General features: G+C 28.5%; 1 protein-coding gene across 8 annotated transcripts in view; it reads right to left on the minus strand.

Moving 5' to 3' along the window:
* Positions 1-10,199: 10,199 nt before the first annotated feature.
* Positions 10,200-14,393, minus strand: part of LOC129960164 (uncharacterized) — a 155,795-nt gene continuing 151,601 nt past the window's right edge. For all 8 annotated transcript variants that reach the window (XM_056073362.1, XM_056073360.1, XM_056073357.1 and 5 more), the window contains one exon: positions 10,200-10,807. In XM_056073362.1, coding sequence (XP_055929337.1) covers positions 10,646-10,807 — 162 coding nt within the window. In that variant the 3' untranslated portion in view covers positions 10,200-10,645. The remainder of the gene's footprint in view (positions 10,808-14,393) is intronic.

Raw genomic sequence — 14,393 nt, forward strand, 5'->3', positions numbered from 1 at the left:
CCTCGAAGTTTCATTGTCAAAGGGTTTCCACAAGGTTTAATTGCATCCTTCCGCTATATAGAACCATATTTTCAAACTCAATATGTAGGACTTCAGGTGATTCATATCGAATAAATAAGTTTCATTGGTTTCAGCATCGTTTGATTAATAAAAAATAACAAAAAAACGCCAATTATATTGTGCCGAAATGTCTCTCGGGATGAATATCTTTTCATACATTTTATTATTAAAAAATCTACTATGGAATTATTTGTCGCGAAACTTTTACTAAAATCTTCCTTATGCTCCAGTAATTTTGTGAATAATTTGAAAGACAATTGTAGCCTTTGTTATTTTGTATGTGAAATCAGCTGTTAGTAGCTATGGAAAATAAACGCCGTATACGGGAAATTAAAAATATTTTTAATATTACCACTCGACAGAATAACAAAGTAAAAGTTTAAAAAAAAAGGCTTTAAACATTTTTTACACTATTTAGCTTCATGTATGTTAAAAATACTTTCACATAAGATATAATAACGTACAAAGTCCTCGTATTGTTTCCAACTTTATTTTCAATTAAAATAAGGATATGAGCTGCACCCATTTTTAAATATCGTAGATTCTTGAAAAATTGCAGACTGTATCAAGCGATTGATAACTCAGAAATAAATAAAATAACATAAAATTACTTAAAATATCAACAATAGTTTCATTCTACAGAAATAAAGAGCTTGAAAACAAAATAATCCCAAAATTAAATAAAAAGCTTGAAGACAAAATCTTTTTTGTGCGTAGAAGTACAGTTTTTTTGTTAATATAAACATTAGCATTTCAATTAAATTTCATGAATGTTCACTAAAACCTATCATCATATTCAACTTGTTTGTGTGGAAAGTATCAAGTAATCAGAAATTTGGATTTCTATAATATACAAACTATTTTTGAATTTTATATAGATTATTTATATAAATTAGGTCAACAATCTATTATGAAGCTACACGAGGGTTATTTAGCTGTTATTATTTTTTTATCTGCACCATACCTTCTCTGGCATCTTATTTTCCAAGCTTCTACGCCACATCAACGTGACAAAAAAATGGAACACAAAGAAAAGGAATTTATTTTCTCTTTATTATTTTTTGTTCTGACTGACTCATACATTTGAAGAACATTCTGTGTTTGGTGAGGATTTCTTTACAAATAATCATTTATAAAAATTAAATCTCTTGAATATTTTTTTAAATGAGATATTAACAGTTAGATAAAGAACTGGTCACTGAGTTTAAGTTTGCAGGCTTTTTCTCAAACCTACTTGAAGAACTGACTTCAGTCAAAACGGGACTATTATCTGATCACGTAGGAACAATTTTCTACCAAAGTAGGGCGAAATTTTTGCATTTAAAAGTAATTATTTTTTGTTATGAACTATTTACATATAGGTAAACTTCGAATCAAGCAAAAAAAATCAAAATTCTTAACTTTATCGGCATTTTTCAGAAACTCGATAAAAGAATATATAAACATGCATTCTCTTAAGTGCCGATCATGAAAGAGATAATTTTTCTCTAGGGAATTATATTGATTTCTGATTTTTTTCAAAAAATGATAGAATATCTTTCCTATCTTCGAAATTATTTTAATTTTAAAACCTTCATTCCATTTCACATAGAATTAGGCACATTTATTTACTGTTCTTTGTAATGATTTTAGCTATCTTTCGCTATGGAACAAAGATTTTGGTCTACTTTGTTTCTCACAAATTTATCAAAGCATGAAGCAAATGCCACCTATCAACCTTATACAAGAGCAACATAGTATCACTTATATTCTTTAGTTTATGACCAAATGCTTCTACGTTTTTATTCCACACTTAGAATTCGGTTTTTTTTTGTTTTTTTTTAATTTTGCATCATGAAAGTTTTGTTATATTTTGGATATGTGACTTTTAATCGATTTTATTAACTTGGATTTTGCTTCCACATGACTTGAATTTTGTAATCGTTTTTTACATTCACTTGCTGTTCTAGACTTCTAAAGTTTTGGAGAGTTGTGTGTCTGTAGATGACAATATTATGTTTTAATATTCTAGACTTATGGCATTACTATGTTTATATATTTTCAGAAATTAATTATCAGTTATAGGATTGTTTGAATTTGATTTCACTTGAGAGGAGCCCTTTCATCTTGGATTAAAAAAACATTTGATTAAAGATTCTATTCTTTTTATGATAATGAATTGCAAGATGTACTGAGACCTAAATAATAATTTAAATAAGAATAATAATTTAAATAAGAATAATAATTTAAATAAAAAGGAATAATAATTTAAATAAAAAGGAATAATAATTTAAATAAAAAGGAATAATAATTTAAATAAAAAATGCTTTTTGAAGATATAGTAAAAAATTCTTTAATGTCAAAGCACAAATTAGTTTTTTTATAAAAATTGTCGAAGTCATAATCGAAACGCAAAAATAAACGATATTGAAAACAATACTGTAAGAAGATAAAGCTACACTGAATATATAAGAAAGAAAACTCCTCATCATTCATAAATATATGTTATTAAAGCAATTAAAATTCTAATTTAATAAGGATTTTTTTTATCCCCACCTCAAGCTTCCAGAATATTTTTTTGCAATTGTGTATAAATATATATACATGTAAAATCTTCTTCGATTGAAGGAGTAGCAGGCGCTGTTATTATGTTTCAATATTTTTGATTCTTATGATGTTACAGAAAGAATTCAATTTTTCTCAATTACTAAGATTTCTTTTCAAGATCCATGATCTGTGGGAGACACAGTCCGAATAGGAAGGCAGAAAAACAGGAAAAAGTAACCAAGGGAAAGTATTTTGATATTATATAGAATTAGAAGGGAATTTATTGATACGATTATTTTGAGTTCGGCTCATATTTATTAGTCATCATTGAAAAACGAGAGCCCAAAAATTAAAGTTAAGCCTGAGTTTAGTTGATCAGAAAATTATTTTTAGAATACGAATAAATCAAAATTATCTCATATATATACTTCAGAATAAATAAAAACGTGTGTTGGGATAACAATCTCATCGCAGATTTATTTGATTCTTTGGATTTCACTTTCAGTTACAGAAGGTTGAGATATCCATATATTCTTTTTAAAGCATATTTTTGAAGAAGAAACAGAAGAAAACTTTCTGCCATTTAAAATCGTCCTAAAATAAGATATGTAATGTTTGTCTTCAGGGTTACCTGTTTTTATCTTATCAACCATCAATCACTTAGAGGGAAGCAACACGGGAGAATAAAACTATCTAAAATACTTACACAATAGACACATTAATTCCGCAAGTGAAGTGACATTTTAATGGCTTACTAATGCAGATTTGTGTCATTCCACCCACAGTAAAAAAAAAACCACGGCACAGCATCTGCACTGCCTGTAAGAAAAAGGTAGCTTCGCAATTTTAAAGATATGATGACTAGTGGGGTCAGACTTTGTCATCTTAAGCAGAAATGAAATGAATGAGGATGACATTTGAGTCCTCATCCTACCATTCAAACCTCCAAACTCCTGAAACATGAGGACGTATGACCTACAATAACATTAAACATCATGATGGCCACACAAATATGAAGGTTTCAATAGAATAGGGTTTCGAAATTTCGATCCTTTGCCCTGGAACATTCCAAAACTTCAGGCCTAAATCCTTCCTGGCAAAGAACTTCCATCACACCCGTGCGTTCATCATGATGCATGTATATTTCTCGCTGACATTTAGAGTGCTTAATAGAGATTTAAATGCTTAAACCTTCTTTGTATGATTTTTTCTTTTTTTGAGATATAAATCAGGGTGATATAATTCATGCTCTAGATAGAAAGAAAAATGTTTAAAAAATCCTAGTATAAGTATATAATACAAAATAATCGGAAAAAAAGTATGATGGAAATATCCATCATGATGCAAATTTACATGTTAAGCTCAGCACAAAAGTTTCAATCTCTTTTCTAAATTTCTCCACTCAGTATCGCTTTTATTAGCAAAAAAAAAAAAAAAAATCTGAGATTAGTTAAAAAAAATATTCAAGAAATCGCACGTTTCTTCGAACCACAACAGACAGAGGAATGACAAGTTCAAACCCATTATAATGTTTGTGACATTTGATTTTTTTTATCGACAGCTACGTTCCTTATTAAGCAATAGTCGTGAAAAAAGTTACCAGCAACAACTAATTTACAGTCCACGTGTTTTGAGCACAATTTTTTGTTTACTAAATGTTATGATGGAAATTTCCATCATCATGCAAAGAAGGGTTAAAAAGTAATTAAAGTTCTGTTAATCAAATTACTTGCCTCAATTTTTGGAATAACATTAACTATAAAAAACCTTTCCAAGTCATTCAGTAACTATCTGCTCTACCATTGCTCTAGAAAGACTATCGACGGAAGGCGGGTCGAGGGAGGAGGTGAATGTTGAATGCAATTTGAACTCTGAAAATTCCGAAGTACTGTGCGCATCTAATTGTTAGCATAAGATACTAATATGTATTTAATTGTGTGCTAGCTTTTTTTCACCTTCTTTTTTGAAACTATTTCTTTTAACGGTGACGATCGACCATATGTGTAAAATTGTATTATGGATTTCATTTCTTACTTCCAAGTGTATGCAGTAAAGATAGAGAGTCAAAATATTTAATTGATATTTTTTTTGCGCGAATGATACAGATGATTCTAAGGCAAAGTTTTATGAAACATTTTTAGGGAATTGTGTTTCTTAGTTTTGTAAAGATATTGAAATCAGTAAGGTGCACTTTAAAAAAATGAAACAGATTGGATATAACAGCAATGGGTCTCAGAAAGCTTGAATCGAATTTTATCATATTCATAATCCTTCGAAAAATATAATTTCTATTGGAAAGCAAATGTTTATTAATGATATATAGCGTTAAAGAAGAAAAAAAAAAAAAAAAAAAAAAAAAGAAAAAAAACCGACAAATCCTATGGTATGCTTTTATCTGTTTTGGTTTATTCTATCAAAAGCCATAAAGCTGCAAAATTGATTTTAATTTTTCTGCACCAGCTTATTGTATCCTATTTTTCAATATATGGTGAAATTTACAAATGCTTAATTTTCCCAGCGCCCTATTTTTTGGGTCTTGAAACTTTCAAACTAGAAAAAGGGAATGACTCGAACTTAAAAGATTTTGCATATCAATATATATACAGCATGCATTATGTCCTACACATATTTTGATATGCATAAATTTTTCTATTAAACAGCGGGCATTTTAAAACAACTTATCTTTTAACTCATTCTTTTTTCTCTTTTGACTTGGTCTATCGACGATATTTTAAAGCAATAAGAAAGGGTTATTTTAGACTTCTGCTTATAGATGGCGCCACATACATATTATATTCGCAACGTAATTTAATAAATAGGATTTCAATAGTCCATAAATGTGATCCATCTATATAGCTTTTGAAATCAGTCGGCACAAGCTTATATTTATATATTTACAATAAATCATTTAAAATCTGTAATTATTCATAGGGTTTTCTAGACTCGACAGAAATTCGAATTAATAATAAAAATAAAGGATCGGGATAGCAAATAGTACAGGTTCATAAATTTTAAAAATTAAGTTATCATCGTAGCGAACTGCAATGCTTACGATTTCTATTAATATTTATGAAAGAGCATATATGTTACAAAAAATTCAGTTAATCGGTTAATATTAATAATAATAGCGGTTGGTATTGATAATAATCTGCAATTATTAACACAAACTGAACTTTTAAATTATAATGTTAATAAATTAAACTGAACTTTTAATTAATAATAATGTTGATCTAAATCGAGAACAATAGAGAGGAATTCTTTCCCTAAATCAAAAAGGAGAGTGAGATAATATCGAAATTAACCCTGGACTTTCAATAGAAAAACAGCTTTTGTGTGTGAAATATTTCTATATAATTAACAAAAATCGAAACAAAAAATTTATATTAATTATATAACAAATTAAATATATATTATTATATAATTATATATAATTTTAATTAGCAGCCAAAAAGTGATATTTGGCTGTTCATAATAAGAATATTCATTAAATCAGATCAAAAATTGTTTCACCCATTCTTACTATAAATGAAAGTCGTTTACTAAAAAGCAGTGAGTATTTGTCGGAATTTAAAGGTTATGCTTAACTTCTACTATTCGAATCCCTTTCCCAACTTGGTGCAAAATTTTTATTTTAAATTGAATTGAGATTTAGATTTTTCCTAAGCGAAAATCTAGGGAAATAGAAATCCAGGTTAGTAAAAAACATGGAAAGCGAGATGGAAAAAAAAAAGAACATTATGAATTTCGTCAAATATGGCATAAACAATTTTGAAAAGTCCTGTTATTTTAACATTTCTTGAAATGAATTTCTAATAATTATTTTTTCTATAATCTAAATAATTATTAAGCATAAAAATTTCAAGTAAGAAAATGGTGAAAATTTGTAATACTCATTTCTGAATATCAAAATTTATATACATGGAATTTTTTTCAAATGATTTTGAATTACGATATAAAGAAAGAAGATTGACTGCATGTATATTTTAAATACCTATACTTTAATTTTATTGTTTATTATGATAGTTGAAAAGAATTTTTATTTATTTTGTGAATATTGAACACAATCTGATAAGCGAAGGGTTTGAGATGTGATATGATTATACTAATAATGATAAATCATACTTATTAATGAGGCTTGTTCTCAAATTTATCGCGGATGATAATTTCTTTTTTAAGCAGAGAAAAGTGATTTGATTAAATTAATTGAATTTTAGTGATTATGGATGATAATTATATATTTAACAGAACAATTTTAACTCAGATATCCGCATTAGTTTAAGAAAGTTATATATCCTGCTATTGGTATGAATTTATTTTTAGATGTATATCATGCACACGCACGCACACACGCATACACATAGATATGATGGCAATTATGAAAATTTAGAATAATTTTTTTCAAATAAATAGATCGTTCTTAAAGATTTTATTTGTAGAATCACTTTCAGTATCCTTGTTGCTTATAAAACTTTATCATGATTACTGACTATAATTTCAAGAATAATATTTTTTGAATGAAATATTTTGATCTGTGAATTGAGAATAAAATAAAATAGAAAGAAACAAAAAAGGAATTTTGTTAAGTAATCTACAGAAATAATCAGCATCTGAAAAACACAGGTCTGAGGGAATTTATGAATTTACAAATCTTGCGTCTTCGAATTTAAATAATCGATTATGGTAACAGAAAATAGCTATTAAATTTTTGAAACATTTCATAAAAATATGTTATGAAAACTTTATTCACTTGAATTTTCGATAAAGAATGGCGCTTGTATCTAGTTCCATTCGTTGTTGAATAATCGGTACTTTTCAAATTTACAGTGTTTCTTAAAGATTTCATTAGATTTTACCTTCTTTTCCACTTTTAAATGGCTTGTAATGTCTGGCAATTCTTCAGGCGTGGATTACTCCAATTTTAGATTTCAACTCTACCAGTTACTACAGGATTCGAAATTCTAACTTAGTTACAGGAAATTTCTTCAAATACTGTAAGTAAATCTTTCAAGAAAAATAAAGATAATTGTATACCTCTGTATTTAAGCTCGTTTAAGTAGTATATAACGTCAAAAAATCGTCAAGGATGGGAATTCATTTATAATAATTGGTAATAAAGCAGAGAGAAACAGAGAAAATAATCTTTTAGACTATTTTCTTGAATAAAAATAGGAATGAACTCTTGATTCATGAAGGTAGTTGAAACACTACTTCCTGATTCCAGAGTCATTTTTGATAAACATTAATTTTTCAAGATATTTTGAAACTGTTTTCGCAGGAGTGGATAGAAGTGCTAACAGCTGAACGACTTGGTAAGCTGAAATATAATAGTGACAAAACAAATTTGTCATTTATTATAAAAATTAAATGGAGACAAAATAAGTAGAATATTTCAGTAAAATATATTTATGCTTCATCATCAAATGAATTCATTGCCATTCGCGTAAAAGAAATTTAGAATTTTCTGCCGACAGTATCGGCCAATAAAACGAAAGGGTACTGTTTCCCCCCTAAACGAATCACTCTAATTAACAATTCTTTGATTACGTCTTCAAGATTCATAAACTGGTGCAAGAATATTATTGATAATGAGACTATTTCTTAAGTGCTTGATTTAATTCTGAGCAGAATTAATATAATTGTAAGTTTTATTCATTCATTTTTAAAAGTTGATTTATAAGAGTGTTTTTGTAAATTTTATAGAAGATATCAAAATAAATTCGTTTCTTTTATCAAACATCAATTTTTAAAATTATTAATTCTTTCAATAATGAAATCTAAAAAATTGTTGTGTCCTTATAGCTGCATGATTAGAGTTCCCCTGGGTGCTAAAAGAAATACTTAAGGTTAAATATAAGGGAAAAAAAGGCACATCTGAATGTGGAATTGAATCATATTATGATATATTAAATTACTATATGGGATATGTCGCGCAAGTCTCTTAATTTAGTAGTTGATTCTCAAAGACTTGATATTAAATATTAGAGAAAATTGAGCATGGAATTTAACCGAAACGTGATTTAAACATGAATGTTTTGTGTTTTACGAATGCAAATTTTTTTTTTCATTTTTTAAAAATCCAGTTTAAAACATTATTTTGCTTGCTGCGAATTTATTCTTCTATTTCATATTTAAAATATTAAATAAAAGTTCATATATGTAATAAGATAGCTATGTACTTTGCACTGAAATTATGATCTGTTTAATCGTCGCTTTTAAAACTACTCTCTAGTCTCAGAGTTTTGTCTGAATAAATGAATATCTATTTCTCCTGGATGGCAAAAGTTTTTGAGCCCTTTTTCTGAATTATGACTATGAAATTCCCTTTTTCATTTTATTTCCATAGTATGTGATACCTGTAACTGTGAATTTTGTTTGATGGAATTCATTCATTCTGATGTATATGCGTAATTAAAAACAAATATTTTAATTTCGATATTTTATTTACTAGTCAGTGTTCATCACCGAAATAATTTTTTTTTGATAATTTCTGATACTGAACATTACTTGTTCTATTTGGAATAAATGCCCAATTAAAATGTTCTTCAGACCTTAGAAATATATGGAGTAATGATTGGAAATATTATTGTTCTGGTGTCATCGATTCAAATTCCTGTTATTGGAGAAAAGAAGTTACCGATTTTGAGATGTTTTTAAGTATTATACTTACTTAAAAAGCAAGAGACAATAATATCTTTAAAATAGTGTATTGAAAAATGTCCTTAAAGAGTTCTCTTTAAAAACGCAAAATAATCTGCACTCTTATTTAGAATAATTTATTTTAAGTCGCTGACAGATTGACCAAAGAGGGTAGTGAGAATGAAACGGCCACTGGCTGTTTGCTTACTTATCAAGAACTATACTCAAATGAAAGATCTAAACTCAATTTAATTCCACCAGCGCACCAATGGTACGCGGGAACATCCTCTGACACTCTGCTGGTAATCAAATATCTCCCAGACTGCTCTGACTAGACTAAAAAGTGGCCACCTTAAGTGCCTTTCTTTTGAAAGTGGTAGAAAAATCCATCCCATTTGTAAAAGATGCTGTGACTATCCAGCAACACCGGATTACACTCTGGGTTGCACCGGACATTCCAAGGGAGACTTAACATACTATTTCCATATTATTATAGATTTCTTGGGGGTCAAAAACCTACTGGAGCATATGTCAGATCTTTAGAGGATAAGCAACTACAGCATCATTTATGTTCTTTAAAGAGAAAGAACGAAAGCGTTTATAATTAATTTTTTAAACTTTCAGGTTGATTTTATAAAAAAATTGGTGGTTAAGATTTTCTTACTTAACTTGCGATATTCATACAAAGGTTAGTATGCTTATTAAAATTAAATCTTTGCATGGTTGTTGGAAGCAATGTTAATTATTATATTTTAAGAATACTTGTAAGGTTTTCTATGAATCAAGAAAAATTTATTTAGTATTATAATAAGCATATTCAATGGTAAAAAAAAAAAAAAAAAAAAAAAACCTTACAGTTATTAAACATTTAGGTTTGCCTGTAAGTTTTGATATACTATTATGTCAAAAAATGGATTAAAATAATGGGAAAAAATCAATTTCATTTATTATTATAAAATTTATTGTTATAACTCAGTTCATAAATAAATAAATAAGATTTCTGTTCAATGAAATAACACATATATAATACATTTTCAAGGATTACTAGAACACAACAGTCAAAAACACATCTATTTTACAATTGTCAGAATTTATTTAAAGTTGAAAAAAACCCATCTAACAGCTATATGATTGCATTCATTCCCTTTAAACATAGATTGGGGTTCCTTTTAATATTGAAAATATTTTTAATTCATATTTTTACTCGAACCGTTTTTAAAACATTTTAGTATAAATATACAGTATATGGCAGTTATAAACACTGACATGCAAGATCTATAAAAATATTGCTTGTATGACAAATTTTCTCTCCTTTTTAGAGTTCATTTCCAAATTGTGATACAACACTTTTTTTTTTTTTTCGAAACACAATAGGCACCATAGTTCTGCTCTCTAATACAGAGCAACATTTCTCTCCTGTGATTTATTTATAAATAATGGAATCAATCCAAGGTCTGTAAGAAGACATTCGCATATAAACTCCTGGCAAGTTTGGGTCAGCACATCCTATCCCATGAGATACCGTTCCGACTAATACCCAACGTGTGTCTTCTCTCTGAACCATAAGCGGGCCTCCAGAATCCCCCTGGAAAATATAAAGCTTTATTAGATCAATGATCAATAAATATTTTAAATTTCAAAACAAATAAGACGCTTAACCCTTCTTTGCATGATGATGGAAATTTCCATCATAACGTTTAGTGAACAAAAAATTGTACTCAAAACAGTTGCATTGTAAATTGGTTGCTGCTGGCAACTTTTTTAACGATTAGTGCGTAATTAAATACGTAGCTGTTAAAAATGTCACAATCATTATAGCGGATTTGAACTTGTCATTCCATTGTTTGTTGTGATTGAAAGAAACGTGAGATTTATTGAACATTTTTTAATAAATAATCTCAGATTTGTTTACCAATAAAAGCGATATTGAGTGGAGACATTTAGAAGAGAGGGACAATGAAGATTTTGTACTGAGCTTAACATGTAAATTTGCATGATGATGGATATTTCCATCATACTATTTTTTTAAATTATTTTATATTTATGCTAGGATTTTTTTAACATCTTCCCTTTAATCTAGAGTATGAATTATATCACCCTGATTTATTTCACAAAAAGATGCAAAGAAGGGTTAAATTTTATATGAAAGAAATGATTTCTCTATGCAATTTTAAGAGAATGGAGTAAATTCATGTAGCGTTACAGTTGCGCATCTTATCTAACTTCAAAATGCGCATTGTGTTAAGCTGTACAATAACCTCATGCTGGAAGACGATTATTGAATTCTAAAATGAAATTGGTAATACATGCCATGCATCAAGTGAGCATAAATTGATTTTTTTGATATGCATATGATTTAAAACATGGTAAATCCATGTACTTTATTACACCATATGCAAGGATGATATTGTTGTTGAAAATTAATAGTTCACATTAAGCCTTCATGCTAAATACAATTAAACAATACACTGAACTTCAGTAAATACTGAAATCAACACATACATAATTGTGCGTAATTAGAAGCCATTTCTGGATTTTAATATTAAGTTATCTTTTCAAAATGTCACAGAAAAATTTCAACTGCAACCGTTTTTGAAAAATAAATGTTGCATTATAAGTAGTTTACCATCTTCTTTCATTTTAAGATTCTGTGATCAGCATGTGGTTAACTAATATGACGTAACAGACCTAAACTTCAATTGGTTGTTTACAGCTTATAACGAATTCTGAAATTTGATGGTAGTTCTTAATTTGCAGTCTTCAGGAAAAAAATTTTGAAACACAGGAAAAATAGATAGAATTTTTGAAAATTTATATTAGACGAATGTCTATTCATAATTCAGATGCCAACAACAAATATTTTTTTGTAAAATATCTGATCACAGAATGCATAGTTGAGTAAACATTTGTATGGAAAGGTATGTAATGTGCATAAATTTCTGTGATGTCACTCGAAAACGAAACCCGGTTGATCAATAAAGTTTTCATAAAACGATTACAGCTGATTACTTAGTTGGAATTAGATGTCTCACTGATCGAAATGAAATTCGGTTGATCAATAAAGTTTTCATAAAATGTTTAGCATAATCTAGAATGAGATACCTTACTGATTTTATAAATTGCAAATTCGGCAAGATACTGTTTCACCGCTAAGTTGCAGAAGTATTGAAAGTCATGCAGGTTTTAAAGATGACATTAAATACTTTACATCACATCCATGAGCATTTACCTTAAAAAATGTTCTTCGAAGTCTCTATCATAAATACTGAATCCTTTTCCTTTTTGGTAAGTCATTTTAATGGATAATAAGGCAGTTAATTATTATTTTCTTCAGTCATATTTTTATCTTTAAAATCACTCCTGAAATACTTAACTTGATCATTTCTAAAGTGAACCTTTTCAAGTTATATGGAATTTTAGGGAATTCTTTTCCTTGCATTTCTGCATTATATTTATGTACAATCCAGGTCACAGAACTCTTACCATAAGAAGTGTTTCTTATGGTTTATATTCCGATCCAATTATTAAAGTTTCAAGTGAAAATTTTAATGAATATGGAAAAGGATGTATTAATTCAATTGGTACAGCAATCGAAAAAGAAAGTGTCAGGTATATTCCTTGTAAAACCTTTATCTATAATTTCTTTTCTGATATATCACCTTTAATTAAATCTTTTGGATATTCAATCCTTTACATTCACCATTCAAGACTTTGCATCATTTTGACGTTTCAATTATTTATTTTTCAGTTTTGATTACTAAAAACGTCTACAGACTGGTAAAAAGATGTAGATTAATTTTTCAGGGAAATTCAACTAAAACAATTATATATATTAATTTTTCAGAACAATAAACAAGTATTTGTGTTAGGTGAATAATTGTGAATCGAATTACTTTTCCTAGGGCAAAGGGTTAAATTCATTTGTCGTTATTATTCTATCCTACACACAATCGGGGATCTTGTCTAGGATTCGAATAAATACCGAGCACTGTGTAAATTTCAACATGGCATGGCATGGCTTCTGTTTTGCCATGGTTTTGAAAAGGTGTTGCGAAAGTCAAGAAATTTACCACTTCAGGTTGGAAAAACTTTCCTCAATTTTAAATGAAACGTGAAATCGTCATTTAAACTATGTTTGGAGTAAAGGAGATCGGAATACAAAATAGGATTTTACCAATTTCAATTTTTTAAGTATAAATTAGATTTTATTCATGTAATAGAAGAATTAGACAGTAATATAGAAAGTACTGATACTTTAACAATGTTGGAAGATAAATTTGAAAGAAAGTTAGCCAGAATGGGTGCGCTCAAATCCAAGTAAAATTAAATAAGCCTGTGAGACCAAAAACAAACAAATATTCTGAGGATAAGTTATATATAGCTTTGAGTGGATTTGATTCAATAGAAAGTAAATGGGAACTCAGTTGAGATAAAGTGAGTAGTTCAGCGAAGTCCCCAGCGAGTTCTTTTATGGCGCTTTGTGCTGTTGCTGTTCTGTTTACGTTTCGTCTGTGTTTTCTAGCAAAATAAATCGTCATTAACTGGTACTCATCATGTTGAACTTTTTCACCATACCACCTCACTCTTGATGTTAAATGTTATTGAAAATTTTAAAGCCCTTTGGTGGTGATGGTAGTAGTTGTATGTAAACGTAGAGGGAAGTGTTGCAGGTATAGTTTTACTTTAAATAAAACTACTTTTCTGAAACTTTTAGATAGCGAGAGACTATTTGACAGGTTGTCAAACTGCAAGAGAACAGTTCAATGTTATCATTTTTTTTGTTGATATTAAGAAAAATTAAAAACTATTATTTTGTCATCATCATCTTGATTTTTATACTTATACGGCCTCTGTTTGTGTTTAATGAAAAGTTCTAAATTATAGCTTTGAAATATGCTTTATATAAAGTTAATTTTAGTATGCAGTTAACCTCAAACAGTATCATCATGCAAGAAAAATAATTTTATTCAAGAACTACCAGAAACAAATGTCTCAACATTTTGGCTGAAAACCTACCAATTAATGTCCTAGTAATCTCCGGGACTCATATCCCGTAAATTAATTAGTTCGTTTTCTCAAGAAATATGGAAAAACAGATACTGAGAGATCAGAGTCAGCCATAAATGAAAGTTTAGCCAGGCACTTACGCATGCCAGCATCGAATGAATTTA

This window comes from Argiope bruennichi, chromosome X2 (genome assembly GCF_947563725.1).
Source record: "Argiope bruennichi chromosome X2, qqArgBrue1.1, whole genome shotgun sequence".
Taxonomy (NCBI): domain Eukaryota; kingdom Metazoa; phylum Arthropoda; class Arachnida; order Araneae; family Araneidae; genus Argiope; species Argiope bruennichi.